The sequence below is a fragment of the Microcebus murinus genome, chromosome 27 (assembly GCF_040939455.1).
Source record: "Microcebus murinus isolate Inina chromosome 27, M.murinus_Inina_mat1.0, whole genome shotgun sequence".
NCBI lineage: Eukaryota > Metazoa > Chordata > Mammalia > Primates > Cheirogaleidae > Microcebus > Microcebus murinus.
This window is the reverse complement of record NC_134130.1, coordinates 9,523,540-9,539,203: the sequence shown is the minus strand read 5'-3', so window position 1 is coordinate 9,539,203 and position 15,664 is coordinate 9,523,540. Positions and strand designations below refer to the sequence as shown.

Genomic DNA, 15,664 nt, shown 5'->3' with positions numbered 1-15,664 from the left:
TGGGGAACTTCTAGTAACCTAAATAAAAGAGCGCCTGGATTATAGTGGTAGCAGGCCAAAGGAAGAGAAGCAAAGTTATCCGAGAGCTGTTTAGGAGTTGGCCACGAATTCTGCCGGGGAGTGGGGTGATGGAGATGAAGGAAAAAGGATGCGCGCAGTTTCTGCCCTGAGATGCTGTTCTCATTCACGGACACAGGAAAAAGGGAGAAGATGATTACAGCCGGGGGTGCGGCGGGCACGATGACTGGCTGAGTGTTGCATCTGTCCATTTGAAGGTGCCTGAGATCTGCCCAAGTGGATATAAACGTCTGAACTCAGGCCTGGGGTGGAGACCCGGATTTGGACGCACCGAGGGGCGGACAGAGAGCAATGGAATGGGTGCCCTGCCCGAGTCCCGCCTCCCACTCTGTCCTCTATTCGGGCAACACCGTTTTCTCACCTCTCAGACCAGACATGCCGAAGTCAAATTTAATGTAACTGCCACCTTCCTCATTCCCTTCACTTAGCATAAAAGGAAAAGCTCCTTGTGTATCAGTTATTTTCATTTACGTACGGAATTCCAAGTCGTGCACACGGTATTAGTTTCATATCGGCTTTCTTCTGCAGGTGTTGGCTGTTTATAGCTCTATCACCCCATTAGACTGTGACCCTCTTTCGTGAATTTGGTCACGGTTGTTTTCCCCAAGATAACAAGTGCCATCTGTGAGAGCCCATGTCAGGCCAGGCACTGCGCCGCACAGTCTGTCACATTCCGTTTCTGCAGTGACCCGCGTGGCGTGCTCCATCCGTGATATCTGAACCCTCACTCCCACCCCCACGCCAGCCCCGGACACGTGTCCCACTTGGCGCACGCTCCGACAGGCTCCTCGCAGGCACCAGTTAAAGGGGCCTTGCCCCGCCACCCTGAGTTCCTCCCCGTTCTGCCCCAAGCTCTCCGAGGCCACGGCTGGTGGCCCCATGAGCTGTCGCTGTGCTCACACGGGTTCAACCCACAAGCGTGGGGGAGTTACGGCCTCGGGGACACCTCTGACCAGGGTGCTGCCGTCCTGTCCAACAATTCTCGGTTTCATTTCATGAGACTCCGCAAAAGCGCCTGGCAGGACTGGGCACCGGTCACCTGTCTGGGTGGACATCTGGATTAAGTCACGCTACCGGCTTTCCCCTCCTCCCCATCCGTTCCCAGTCCCGAATTCCCGCTGCCTGGGGCCACCTGCACGCATGAGCTGTACGCGGGCCACTCCGTCTCTGGCTGTGCCTCTAGGGTACCCCAGGCTGCGACCCCTCTAAAATCGGCATTTTTGTATTTGGTTTTTAGACAACTGAAGGTTGAGAGGGATCATTTAATGTGCTCAAGGTTGACATAAATGGGAGAGCTGGGGTTCAAGTACACCCTCTGCACTGCACCTCCCTGTCTCCCGACACCACGGTACTTCAAGGCACACAGGGCTGGGCTAGGTGGGAGACGCAGTTGGGTGGATATTAACGCAAGCAAGCTGGAACTAAACGCACATCACATTAGATGATGCAGAGAGGACTGTTTTACATTAGAGAAAATTCTTGGCCTGTGAGATTGGTGAATGCAAATTGTGTTTGCCTTTACTCACATTCTAAAGATACAGATTTATGAATCAATAAAAGAGTGACAAATGCTCTAAATTTCCTGTTTACAAAAATATTCACGGAAACCAATGCATTCTCCATCTGTTGCGCTTCGCTCTTTCAAGCACAAGGCTGTGTTGCTTGCTTTTGCTGAGGTTGCATCAGAAGGACCCATTTAAACTACTGACACTAGGGAATTTTATTCTCACGCTGATGTCAGCGAGCGTTAATGGACTGGCAGGCTCTCCCTGCGGTGTCGCCTGTTCTGCGCGGTTGTGTGCTGTCTGTCCACCTCTGAGAGCGGTATCAGGATGCCCGGGCAGAAATCCGCCCAATAGTCTAGAAATGAAAAGCCTTAAAAATCTACAGAAAATGAAAGCCCTGTGAGAAAAACCACCCTGCCACCCTCATCTTCCTCTTTTCACTAATGCTAACAGTTCCCTGAATCCTGCGTCTTACCCATATATATTACTCTGGGCTCCAATTTCCAACCACTGCTTTGTAACCCATGTCAACTCCATTTCGTTCTTTACTTCGTCATTTCTCTCCAAATCATCACTCTTTCCTTCTTCTACCAGGGAGGGCTTGTAATTTCTCTGCGTAACCCAAATGTTACAATTGTGTTTTCTCTAGCGGATGTCTGTAATTCAGCCATTTTATTCCGATTACAGCCTATTTTTTTTTTCTTTTCTTTTTTGAGACAGAGTCTCACTCTTTGCCCAGGGTAGAGTGCCATGGTGTCAAGCCTAGCTCACAGCAACCTCATACCCCTGGGCTCAAGCAATCCTCCTGCCTCAGCCTCCAGAGTAGCTGGGACTACAGATATGCGCCACCATGCCTGGCTAATTTTTTCTATATATTTTTAGTTGACCAATTAATTTCTTTCTATTTATAGTAGAGACGGGGTCTCGCCCTTGCTCAGGCTGGTTTCGAACTCCTGACCTTGAGAGATCCTCCCACCTCGGCCTCCCAGAGTGCTAGGATTACAGGCGTGAGCCACCATGCCCGGCCTACAGCCTATTTTTAAAATAATAATTCATTATCTGAGATCACACTTTCCTTTATTCACCCAAGTGGGAGAAGTACACATGAGCAATGAACTCTTCCACCAAATATTCCACTGGTATACCCGAGTATTTCCCCGTAACGGCAATCCCCTTGGCACGGAAGGAGTCAAATAATCATATAATGAATCAAGGGACAGCTTCCTATTCAAGGATATCTTACTTCAAAGGAATTTTCTGAAAAGGTGTCCAAGGATGAATGAGAGAATTGGAGTTTCTAACTTTGTTACCACATGGGCACTTTTCTTTTTGATGTATTTTATTTCTATGCTTTCTTCTATTGTTTTGATTTTCTTTGTATGTTAGTTTGAAGGTCTGCCGAGGGCCAGACACAGTATGCCTTTTTAGAAGATCATACTTCACATGGGAACGTTTATGGCACTCTTATTCTCCCAAGAGTCCTATGGCTGAGAAAATCCTACTTGAAGTATCACTCGTTTACCAGTAAGGAAAGAAAAAAAGAAACCATCCCTGGAAAATTCTTGGTTTCCTGTACTCAAACCACAGGGATGTATGAAGAAATAAAAATCTCTGAAACTTCTTGAGCGTTTTTGTTAAGGTTTTTACTCAGTTGAATTCTGCTTTGTGGTGTGTGTGACAGCAAGATTCTGTACTCTGTGACTTTTTCCCAGGGTGCTTCTCCCCCACCCACTTCAAGAGAAGATGACGTTTCTCCAGATGTTTTTAAGGGGGTAATTATTTTTTTAAATAAACAAAGGAAAAAATAGCTGAGTATTTTTTTCACCATTAAACAGGACAATATGGCATCTAAGAGCAATGCATGTTCTGGTAATATCATGGCCAGTGTCCGCATGCTGACTGTGGTCTTCAGGTTGTGCTGGTTAGGAAGGCCACACTATTACCGTGTGCCTTGACTCTGCACTTTGTATCTTTTCATGTCGATGTTTCCTAATTATTCTCTGTATCTATGTGCGGCTTAGGATTGTAATCCCATGATAGAGCACCGTGACAAAGGACATGTTACCCAGTCAGTTCTGCAAAACATTAGATTTTCAAGAGGAAACAGGCAGACTCTGACACAGGCAAGAAGAGCTTGCTGTCTTTTCCCATCAAAGGTCAGCAGAGGACGTGGTGGTTATATCACCACGATTCTTTTTACATGAAGTTTTCTGTTTATGTAGATAAAGAGAATGCGATTAGGGAGCTTTCTAAAATTCCCTCTAAATATCAGACATCTGGAATTTCCTTAAGAGATCTATCCATTAACTGAATCACTTGCATACTTCAAAAAATGCTCATTAGTAAGAGAGATCGCCATTAGAATGTAGGCTTTTCAACCAAATTGCTGAAAGAAAATAAAAATGATACAGTGGCTCAAAAATATAAAAATGTCACAGTGGCTCAAAAATGTGATAGATGATGTTATCTTTATCATTTTATTTGTCATCACAAATGCCACATAAGTAAGGCCCTTAAAGGAGCCAGAAACTCTCGTCCTAAGGGTTAGTGTCTCACTCTCAAAATCAGCTAACAAGCAGACTCCTAATGATGCTACATCTCCAGCGTCTGCTGCTAAGATTTAACACTCAAACAGGTTCCGAGCATTCTACTTGACATTGATGTGTGTTCGCTCTTGAAATTGACATCAACTATACAAGGTAGGCATGCTGTTACCTCCATTTTACAGATCAGGAAATTAAGGCATAGGGAAATTACCTCCCTTGTCCAAGGCCACACAGGGACTGTTGCAGAGCTGATTTGAGTCCAAGTTTGACCACAGCGCCCAAGTTCCCTAATACTGTGCAATACTGCCTCTACTAAGACCAAAACCCTCCTTCTCCTGAGCACTTACTATGTGCATGGGGCCAAACGAAGTACTTTGAAAATATTACCTCTTCTACTGCAGGGTAAAATTCTACCTTTTCTAAACTAGACTTAAGAGCTTTCTAAAGAAGCTCTTAAGGTGTACATGAACTAAAGCAAAGCTCCTGATAATTGCCTCATGAAATAAGATTCTCAACATAAATATTTTTCGAGCTTCAGGGTTGAAACATTACCAACACAATATTGGACTTGCATTATTTTTTCCATTTCTCTTCAATATAACCAGAGGATGTTATGGGACCACGACCAATTGAAATTTTGTACCAACCGAATTTTGCTGTAGCTTTTTAAAAAATAAAGCCCTACAATTTAAAGGAAACATTTTGTTGTTTTGCTGGGAAATGGTCTTACCGCTGTATGTAAGAATTATTCACACCACGGTGATCCAAATCATGGCTTAATGCAGCGATCAGCAATGCAAGTATCTCGAGGTCGGTCAGCTTGTTCTACAGGACCAGAGACACGGGAGGAAAGAAAAAGATACAATTTGGTAAAGAGCATTATACTACCTCTTTTCAGTAATCTTTACAAGTCACAAAGGAGTCACCCTATAACCCTATTCAGCAGGAACTGGCTGTACTTTGTCATTCATAATGGGATTAGTTCACACACCCTGTATCAATAGAAAAATTGAAATGTCTCAAAAAATTAATAATCTGCCCACCTAGAATAAATATCACTAAATCTTAAATATCTTTATTATGAGAAATAATCATAATAAACTTGGAACAATTGCTTTTTCTCTTTTAGTTCCCTGCAGATCCCGCTTTACTTTCAGCTGTCAGTGGCTGTATCCTTAAGGAATGTAGACACTGGGAATGGTAAGCAAAACAACAGAAAAAAGATGACTCGGAATGAAAATCTGCCTTTAAAAAGTTGAATATATTCCCAAGCCAAATTGAGGTTATGTTTTAGTATCTGCCATTTGTATTATCTTCAATACTGTTCCCCCTTGTTAGTGAAAAAAAACACCAGTTAAAATTAGTATCAGCTCTGTTCTGCTGGAAGTCTCAACACTCTAGGTTTTACAGCAAACACAAAAATGATTGTATGTTATTCCTCATAAAAAGCAAGGATAGTTGTTTTTTTTTTTTTTTTTTGAGACTGAGTCTCGCTTTGTTGCCCAGGCTACAGTGAGTGCTGTGGCGTCACCCTAGCCCACAGCAACCTCAAACTCCTGGGCTCAAGCAATCCTACTGCCTCAGCCTCCCCAGTGGCTGGGACTACAGGCATGTGCCACCATGCCCTGCTAATTTTTTCCTATATATATTAGTTGGCCAATTAATTTCTTTCTATTTACAGTAGAGACGGAGTTCGCTCTTGCTCAGGCTGGTTTCGAACTCCTGACCTTGAGCAATCCACTGGCCTCGGCCTCCCAGAGTGCTAGGATTACAGGCGTGAGCCACGGCGCCCGGGCAGCAAGGATAGTTTCAATGGTGATAATCCTTATGATCTTTCCAATCTCTAAAATACGTTTTCCCTGTTTTTAAATACAGGTTGAGCACCCCAATCCAAAAATCTGAAATCCAAAATGCTTCAAAACCCAAAACCGTTTGGGCCCCCATGTGACACTCAAAGGAAATGCTCACGGGAGCAGTTTGGACTTTCAACGTAGGGACCCTCAGCCAGCCATGTAAATGTCATAAAACCCAAAGGAACCCGAAATCCACGACAGTTCTGGTCCCAAGCATTCTGGATAAGTGACACTCAGCCTACAGATGTTTGTGAGGGCAGGAAAAACTGCTAGGGTATGTCGTATGGCTTCCTGGACAAAAATCACTTCTTTTAGATCTAGCCAGTTAAAACTGTGCAGACTATGAAAGTAGAGACAGAGAATAACATTTTTAGAATTTATTAAAAAGAAGAAGAGCAGGGAAGCTCTGAATTAAAAGCAGTTGCACGATGGATGCCTGGAATCACTTACCTAGAGCAACTAGCCGATTCCCACTGAAGTTAGAATCTAAGGACAGAGATATGGATAAAATTTGGCCTGGAAAGGAACGAATCACTTGAACGTTTTCTGCAATGATCTTCCTTTTAAACAGTCTCTGGTCAATGTGTGTGAAACCAAAACTTTCTACAAAATAGTACTTGTAAAATTAAATGAGTGCTCCAGAGAAAATGCAATAGAAAACCCTGAAACTCTGGCCTTATCTGTGAAGCCGAGTTCAGGACTTGGGGGTGGTTTTTATGGAATTCTGCTATGGAGCAGGCTGAATGTGAATATGAAAAACGGGACTCTTTTTCTTACTTTCTCTTAATAATGTAGTGTTTACCTCTGAAGGAAATATTTATCTTCCCTAAGACTATTTAGGTGTGCCATAAAGTTATTTTAAAAGTTTTCTAATATGCCATATATATAACATGAAAAAGAATTAGCAACTATTTTGCCATATAAGTCCTTTTAATTAAAATATAACTTACTATGTAAGTGGCAGTACGTATTATTTTCAATCATTAGTGCACATTAAAAAAAACTGGAAAGAACATGCTGTAAATTTTACTACTAAGCAATAAAATGTTTTAAATATATGAAAGGCTCTAAAAAGTACCTGAATTTTGCCTGCTTTGAGAGCAGCAAACATGCACTGAGCTGTATTAAAGGCATGTCTCCAATTATGATAGGCAACATTCTTCCGATAATTCTTCTTGACACTTAAAATCCATCTGCAAAGAACCTTTAGGAAATAAAGCGTAAGTAGTAACAATAATTGCTAGCATTTATCACACATTTGCCATATTCCAGGTACTGTACAAAGCATTCACACTGAGTCTGATGAGCGTGAGGGAGGCACTGCTGTTTTGATCATTTCACGGATCAGGAAACTGACACTCAGGAGTAACTTGCTAAAGGTCACTCTGCTAATAAGGAAGGGCCACATTTAAACGTGAGCAGTTTGACTGTGAGCCTAACATAGTAACCACCGTGTTAACTAAATCTGACTTCTTTCTTTCTTGATTGAAACAAAGTCTAACTCTGTCACCTGGGCTAGAGTGCCGTGGCGTCAGCCTAGCTCACAGCAACCTCAAACTCCTGGGCTCAAGCGATCCTCCTGCCTCAGCCTCCCGAGTAGCTAGGATTACAGGTGCCACCACCATGCCCAGCTAATTTTTTCTATTTTTAGTAGAGACGGGGTCTCGCTCTTGCTCAGGCTGGTATCGAACTCCTGAGCTCAAGCAATCCTCTTGCCTCGGCCTCCCAGAGTGCTAGGATTACAGGTGTGAGCCACCATGCCCAGCCTAAACTAGATGTTAAATGCAAATGTAAGACATCGCTAAGAAAGGTATCTTTGGCATGGGTAGGGCACTGACTAGCTTTCTAAAAGATACAATGTCTATATGTCATCAATTAGGAGAATCCAAAGAGTTAACAGGTATAAATACACCTTCAGAGAGCCACAAAGGCAGCCCTCTCAAGTTCTTCCCATGCTGCCACTTTGTATATCTGCAAAGGAATTCAGTGCAAGTTCCTGAGTGTGGCCTAGTGACAAGGTATACGGCACACGCGCAAGGACAAAGTGGAGCTGCAAGTCCTAATACCATCATCAGATCTTTGTCCTTTCAAACTATGCTTAAATATTCAGGCAGAGTTCCTGCTTGGTTATCAAGAAGTAATATAAAAAAATATAAATGCAAAATAAAGCCCTGGGATCTACATGGAAAAAAATGTACATTAACAGATGGGAGGAAAAAAGGACAGACTGTTGAGCAATTGATTCAACTTCTAAGTGGCGTCTTAACGGAAATCTTTAGGGGCGCCCATGCCCTAAGAGTGGCTAGCATCAGAGTCTGCCTCTCTTCAAATGGGAATGATTTACTATACTTTTGGGGATTTGTAAAAATAAATACATGCTTCTCCCCGAATATATCACTGGGGATACTTCAAACACAAGCAGCACTGCCCTGGGGAATGGAAGAAGTACCAGGGAAAAGAATGCTGCTTTGACAATATTCAGCGCAATAGGATTGCCTACAGAACTAGGCCAAAACCAAGGTTTCTTCATTGCTGGTAGAAATTACTTATAAAGCGTTTGGTGGGAAATCATCGCTTTCAGGCCTTTTGTTCCTATTCTACGGCTTCGTTCACAGGGAACCCCGATAACCAAGAAGCCTAACGTCTCCAAGCCTTTCGGGCTCTGAGTCCCATTTTGCAAGCAGAGGGAGACAGTGTCCCTGAGACTGGCATGTGTTCACCCCATGGACACCGTAGCCCCTGTCGTGATGACCATTTCTGAATAAGGTCTCTCAGGAAGGTGATAAATTAATCTTGTAGAATTTTAAGTGATAGCTATAGACTTTCTTTGATATATTTAGAAACTATACAATGCCAAGTTGTAGAAAATTACCGGTGATCAGGCCGGGCGTGGTGGCTCACGCCTGTGGGAGGCCGAGGTGGGCAGATCACTCAAGGTCAGGAGTTCGAAAATTACTGGTGATTAATTAAAGCAGCAAGGCGAATAAGCAGGAAAACCCAGCAATTGAATCTGTGGATATATCTTTTTACTAATCATAAATTTATAGATGTCATTAAATATGCACACAACACCATATAATGTGAAACAACGGGCAAAATGACTCTGAAATGTAATTCCTTATAAATGGCTCTCGTGCGCTTTCCTCAAGATGGACCTGATGGGTTTGGACAGCCCAATGGAAATAGTAATTAGTAACTAGATTTAAGGACAGTAAGATTAAAATGTCATTGCTAGAGGGGATGTGAGCATCTTGAAGCTGCCCTGACGAAGAATATTTCTCACTGAAAGCTACATCTTCACGCCTCCACTGGGCTTCCAAGTCCCGAGTGACTCTCCCGTAACGATCGCAACCACTGCCTCGTGCTGGTCTCCGACACAAATTTCTGACCCTTCTCAAACAAATCTACTTGTGCTGTACTTGTTTTCACCTTTTCTCCTTTCCGTGTCCCCTGCCTTGATTTATGGCTGCTCCACTCAATGCCACAGCACGCTCTCCTCTTCTGCAGAGCCTGACTCCGGGTCTCTGTGCGAGTGCTGAGACTGGCCTCATGTCGCTGGGATGGCTAGTTGGCCGTGTATAAATCTGTGCTCTCAATTTTATGTTTGTTTACGTATTTGTTTATTTCATTTCCTTTAAATATGCACTTTATCATTTTCACTACTGATGGAGTTTCCTGAAGGCAGGAGCTGAGCTATGTTTTGTTTCTTCTCTTTCTCCCAAGGCATCCTCAAGTAGGCCACTCAGGACCTGGGAGCCAGCCATAACTGTCTCATTACTAATTCCCAGAACGGCAAGGGACCCGAGATGCTACCTAGGTTCATACGGTCCTGTAACTAGCGAAAGGCAGAAGTGAGAATCACACGGAGAACTTCTGGCTCTAAATGAGATCTTCCTACCATTAATAGAGAAGGCTTTTTAAAATGAGTCCTGGCGGGGTGTGATGGCTCACACCTATAATCCCAGCACTTTGGGAGGCTGAGGTAGGAGGATCACTTGAGGCCAGGAGTTCAAGACCAACCTGAACACCACAGTGAGATCCTATCTTTACAAAACATTTTTAAAAAGCCAGGTGTGGTGGGGCATGCCTATAGTCCCAGCTACTCAAAAGACTGAGGCAGGAGGATTGCTTGAGCCCAAATTTGAGGTTGCAGAGAGCTATGACTGGGCCACTGCAGTCTGCCTGGGCAACAGAGCAAGACAGTGCCTCTAAAAAGAAAAATAAAATGAGCCCTATAGTCTACAATAAGGAAATTTGATGGATGATATAATCATAGTCAAATTTGGCTTAAGAATGGGAGAACTGACACACACTCTACTCCTGTGTGCAGAATATTATATACAAGTACACACATGCTAACAGATTATCAGACAGATGCATGTGTAATTCTCACAAGACTCCCATCGGGAGACTATTTCCCCTAATTAACGGATGAGAAAACTGCGAATGAGAGATTAATTGCCCAAGGGGGTAAGAGCTAGTCACCAGCAGAGCTATGACTCAAAATCCACGACCTCTCTTCTCTACCACGCAGTCTCAATTTCTTCATTTGTACAGTGGGGATGATAATAACCAAGTAGCCAAAGGACCTTCTTGAGAGCTTCTCTAAATAACTGAATGACATGATATCCCTTAACACACTGAAACAAGGGTCAAGTATTATTATAGAAGATTCTATGGACAGTTCTTTATTTCCCCCGAGAAAGAGTAATATAAACTTTGGTTAAATTCAAGACAGAACTAGATCGGGGCTTCCAATAATACCATAAATGACCCAGTATTGACCTTCACTGAATTCACTCTTAGTTTTCCCTCCCAGGAGGCCTTGGGGAGCAGGGAAGGCGAGTTCTGAAACGTGTACCTGGCACGGTGCTGAGTACACAGCGCACGTGCATAAATTCTCTCCTTATGAACTGACGCAGTGCCAAATAGCGAAGGCCTTCAAGGCATTTAAATTTCCAGGTAGGAATTTTGTACAAGGAAACAGACATTCAACTGACCAGAAAGAGTAACTTTAAAGGCAAGATTACTGAATTTTTTAAAAAATAGTCCCTGCTGTTCTTCCCTTTTCTTTGACACTACATATATAGAGCCATTACAGACAAAATAGAATTCCCTGATATATGCAAACTGGTATTAGAAGGCACTGATTCTTGTTATCATCTGAGAGATGAATGAGGTAACCAACCAGGGTTAAAATCAGTTTGCACCTTCACCCCATCTGGGCAACCCCATTCCGACTGTGAACTTGGCCTCACGCCTGGCGGGCATTCCCTCCCTTGCTCTGCTCTGGCCCCTCCCTGTAACTGTCGCCCTAACCTCTGCAATGGGACGAGCTACTTCCTGCACGTTCCTCAGTGCCTCGCCATTGTTTTCAGGATCAAATCCAGATTCCTCTGCGTGGCCCGCACGGTTCTTGCCGCTGATCTCCCTCTCCTGCTCCTCCCGCCACCCACCCTCAACAGCGCCCCAGGCCTCCTGTCACCCTAGGAACACTTCCTTATTCTTCAGCCCGGTGCTTGCCTCTTGGTAGGAGCTCAGTGAATGTCTTTTTAAGAGCTGATAAATTTTCTTGAAAAATCTCAGGTATACATTAGATGACTAATGTAGATGAACGTGGAGATTAACTGGTGAAATGTAAACGTCTCGATTCCATACTACATACCAGCATTCAAAACCAGTTCCCACTCTCTCTCTCTCACACACACAGGCCTTTCCTAAGGACACCAGTGCATTCCTACCTCATGCTTCATCTGGAAGTTCTGCACGAGGTTGAGGTCAGTGAACATCCGAATTGTACACAGTGCCGTTTCCAGATCGGACAGTTCAAAGTCGCTGAAGCTGAAGTCGGTAATTTTAAGGGTCTGGGCGGATGGGACCACAGCAGCCTTAGGTAAGGGGAGAAGAAAAAAATGAAACAAAGCTGTTAATTAAAGCAGTGGTGATCTGCAAAGTTTTCTTGCTTTGCTATATGGAGATACCACATTGTGTTTATTTTTTCTCTTTAATGTAATGCATTAGAAAACTTTCAGTAGCACCTTCCTCCACCTATGCCCCCCCCCCATTTTTTTTCTTTAAATAAACTGAACCTATACGGATGGTAACTGATATGACTCTGGGTGGGCTGGGTCCAGGGGAACAGAGTGCTCCCACCCCGAGATGGTGTCTAGAACAGTGAGAATTCCAGGGATCTGGCTCTGTCCTCAGTTTTACTCATTCAATAGACATTTACTGAGTAATTAATTATTTTGGAACCACCCCAGGGCTATGGGCTGGGGATCCAGTGGTGAGCAGGATGACAGCGTTTTATGGTTTATTCTCAGGACAACCTTGTGAAGTGGACACTCTCGCTCCATTTTTCAGGGACAGGAACTTAATCAGAGAGCCCCATTTCTTGCCCACGGCAGCCCAGCTGGGTCGGGAATGGCGAGAGGCCTCCAGTGCAGGCGGGCTGTCCTGCTCTCTGGCTTCCCCACGCCCGACCGTGGGCATCGCTGGGGTGCCCATGGTCACACCTGGAGACTCTGACTCGGCGGGCCTGGCGTGAGCCTCAGGACCCTGGTTTTGTTTGTTAGAGGGCGAGATGTGCTTTTTAATTAACATCTTTGGCTTTGATTTTATAATCATTCAACTGCAGTAAACACTTGCAGTTTCATCAATGTTCCTTATATCTCCTGCTTTTCATGTAAAGCATCCACTCTTTAACTAGAAGATTCCTTTAAGACACAGTTCCCATCCAAAGAAGGGCAAAGTGCTCCTTGGACATAGGTCTACCCTGAGAATGCCTGTCCAATTACGTTAAGTTCACTATAGCTTAATTTCGTGTTTAGCCTTCTGTCTCCTAAACTACCCTGTCTCTCACACTTTTGTAGCCATTGTAACTGTATTGGTGGATACAGTTTTAAACTGTAATATGAATATTTATTAAACAAATGGCAGGGAATAAAATATCATTCTGTTTGCCTAATTGAGTCATGTTTAAGATCCCAAAGCCTCGTTAGCAAGTTGCAGACTGGCAGACCCAGCAAGTGTGTTACGATCTGTTTTAATATTTTTAAAAAATTTGTTATACTGTTGAAAAACTGGGAGAATTTAACAATGACTGAAAAGGATTTCCAGCTTCTCTTGAAAAATCAGGCTGTCCTGAGATCCAACTTCCACGAAGCAACCACCAGGTGACGCCAAGGAAGCCTGGCTCCCTCCACTGGGCCCTTCCGCACGGTGGCCCCGTGGCTCGGGACTTTGCAGGGACCCCTCCTCCCCACCGTGCCCTCTGCCCTGCCAGCACTTTGTTAACTGTTTTAGCCACATCTGGCTGCGATGAACCCATGTCCAAAAGAGGCTCTTACTTGGTCTGGGGCAGAGGGAAGAAACGTGAAGAAATGCGAGCCGGGGTCCCGAACCTCTGAAGCGTCCTACACGTCTCTGAGAGATCCCTGTTTTGCTTTACCTCCCTCCAGCTTTTATGAAGTGAAATAGTCAGAGTAATAAAATCTCGTAGTAATAAAAGTCAGAGTAATAAAATCCCTAGAGCTGTGGATGTCCTCACAAACCGGAGCACACTGACACATTCTCCTCTTGGTGGTGGCCGTCAGCTTTTCACTCACGTCTGCCAGACTCGGTTAAACTCTCCATGCCTGTCGCCCCCTTCCTACTCCACCAGGGGTGGGGAATCTGGGGCCTCATTTGGCCCCCCAGATCCCCAAGTGCGGCCTCTCAACCGAATCCAAACTTCACAGAACACATTCTATTATGATGCTTAGTAAGAATCTTTTCCCAAGACCAAAACTGCCAAGGAAATATGCACTCTGTTGAGTCAGTTCCACAGGCGATGCTTGGGCTGCACAGAGGGCGAGGGGTGTAGAACGTTTAGAGAAGGGCCCGGGCTGTTCAGAGCAGCCGCTAACTTCACAAAAGGAGCAGCGACTCCAGCGCGGGAAGTGAGGAGGTGGGAACGAGCCCACCTTTTAACTCAGAGCAGATAACAGCTGCTTTTCTTAAAACATACTGCGCTCCACCAGGGAACAGATGTTTTTTCCTTGGGGCATCATTATTCTTATAGCAGGAAGTTTTCTTTCTTTCCTTCCACAAAGGATAGTCTAAAAGTTACAGGACAGAAGCCAACACAGCTTGTGCCTCTCCATTATACACCCTAATCCCCAGCCTCTCTCTACTAAGAGAAAAGTATCTCTTCTTTTGCTTGTTTGGTCACCACTCAAGCTTTCTGAACTGACCCAGTGGGGACATGCAAACATTTTCCTTAAGAGCCTGGTGGTCAGTGATACAGAAGTTCAGAATTCTTGGGATCAACTACTAACAAGTCATGAGAAAATCAGAAATCACTTAAAAGCTCTTGTGATTTGTTGCTTTGACCATTATAAGAGCATTTACTTTCTGTTCGCTGTGGAAAAGCTTGGGATAAAAGTGATTTTTAAGTACAACGTATTATTATCTCTAATTTTTACTTACCATTTCATAAAACAAAATATTCTATATTACTAACAGCAGGAAACTAAGTATGTGGTATTTCTGGGATAGGACATGCATACACAAATTGCAGATTTTAGCAGCTTCTCCTTTCAGTGACGATTTTATTCCTTACTATTTGCAAAGGGAGACTTCTGAGTTTGATTTATGTCAAGGGATAACAGAACCTACTGCAACTTGGTTTGGAAGACTGACAAAAATAACAAGGAGTCTATAAAACAATAAGGTTCTGCAAATATAAATATGTATATGTATTTTTATGGTTAAATAATCCAACTCAAAACTACTGGAACTATGACACCACCTACTACCACTCAATTCTGCTTCTATCTCTACATGAGAGCACAAGCCTGTAAATTCTCAGACAACACAGTTTAGATATTTTAGTGCTTAATTCAAATACAGTTAAGCTCTTCTAGAGCTATAGTTTTAATTCTTGTCAAATTAAGCAAATATCGAATGCAAAAAAATCAATAAAGCTCATTGGGTTAAAGATTCAATCTGACAATTCGATGGTATATATGTTCTTCTGGGTTCTTTAATTATATCTGCTATTCAAACTAATAAAGAAACTAGTTTGTCTCTGGTGAGTCGTTAAAGGAAATTTTTTCATTTAAGTTACCTTTTCATGACTCCTTTTCTAATACTTTGGGCTCCTTTTCAACATTCTTGCAAAAATTAAAAAAAACACAAAAAACTCTAGAGGTAAAATTCACTGACTAAGAATGGAACTGGAGTTATTTTTGAGAGGACTGCCTTGGGTTAAAGCAGCCAAATTATAAAAATGTTAATTTGATTTATTTTTATTAATTTCAGCATATTACGAGGGTACAAATGTTTAGGTTACATATATTGCCTTTCCCCCACCTGAGTGAGAGCTTCAAGCATGTCCATCCCCCAGACGGTGTGCACTGCACCATTAGATGTGTATATACCCATTCCATCTGCCTGACACCCGATGAATGTTACTACTATATGTGCACTTAAGTATTGATCAGTTAATACCAATTTGCTGGTGAGTACATGTGGTGTTGGTTTTTCCATTCTTGGGATACTTCACTTAGTAGAATGGGCTTCAGCTCTATCCAGGAAAATACAAGATGTGCTACATCACCATTGTTTCTTAGGGCTGAATAGTACTCCATGGTATACATATACCACATTTTATTAATCCACTCATGAATTGATGGGCTCT

At 43.3% G+C, this 15,664-nt stretch overlaps 1 protein-coding gene across 3 annotated transcripts in view; it reads right to left on the bottom strand.

The window, feature by feature from the left end:
* PDE5A (phosphodiesterase 5A) overlaps window positions 1-15,664 on the bottom strand; it is a 124,197-nt gene that overhangs the window by 16,013 nt on the left and 92,520 nt on the right. For all 3 annotated transcript variants that reach the window (XM_075998317.1, XM_075998319.1, XM_075998318.1), the window contains exons 12-14: window positions 11,724-11,870; window positions 7,061-7,186; window positions 4,860-4,954 (exon numbers count right to left, since the gene is read on the bottom strand). In XM_075998317.1, coding sequence (XP_075854432.1) covers window positions 4,860-4,954; window positions 7,061-7,186; window positions 11,724-11,870 — 368 coding nt within the window. The remainder of the gene's footprint in view (window positions 1-4,859; window positions 4,955-7,060; window positions 7,187-11,723; window positions 11,871-15,664) is intronic.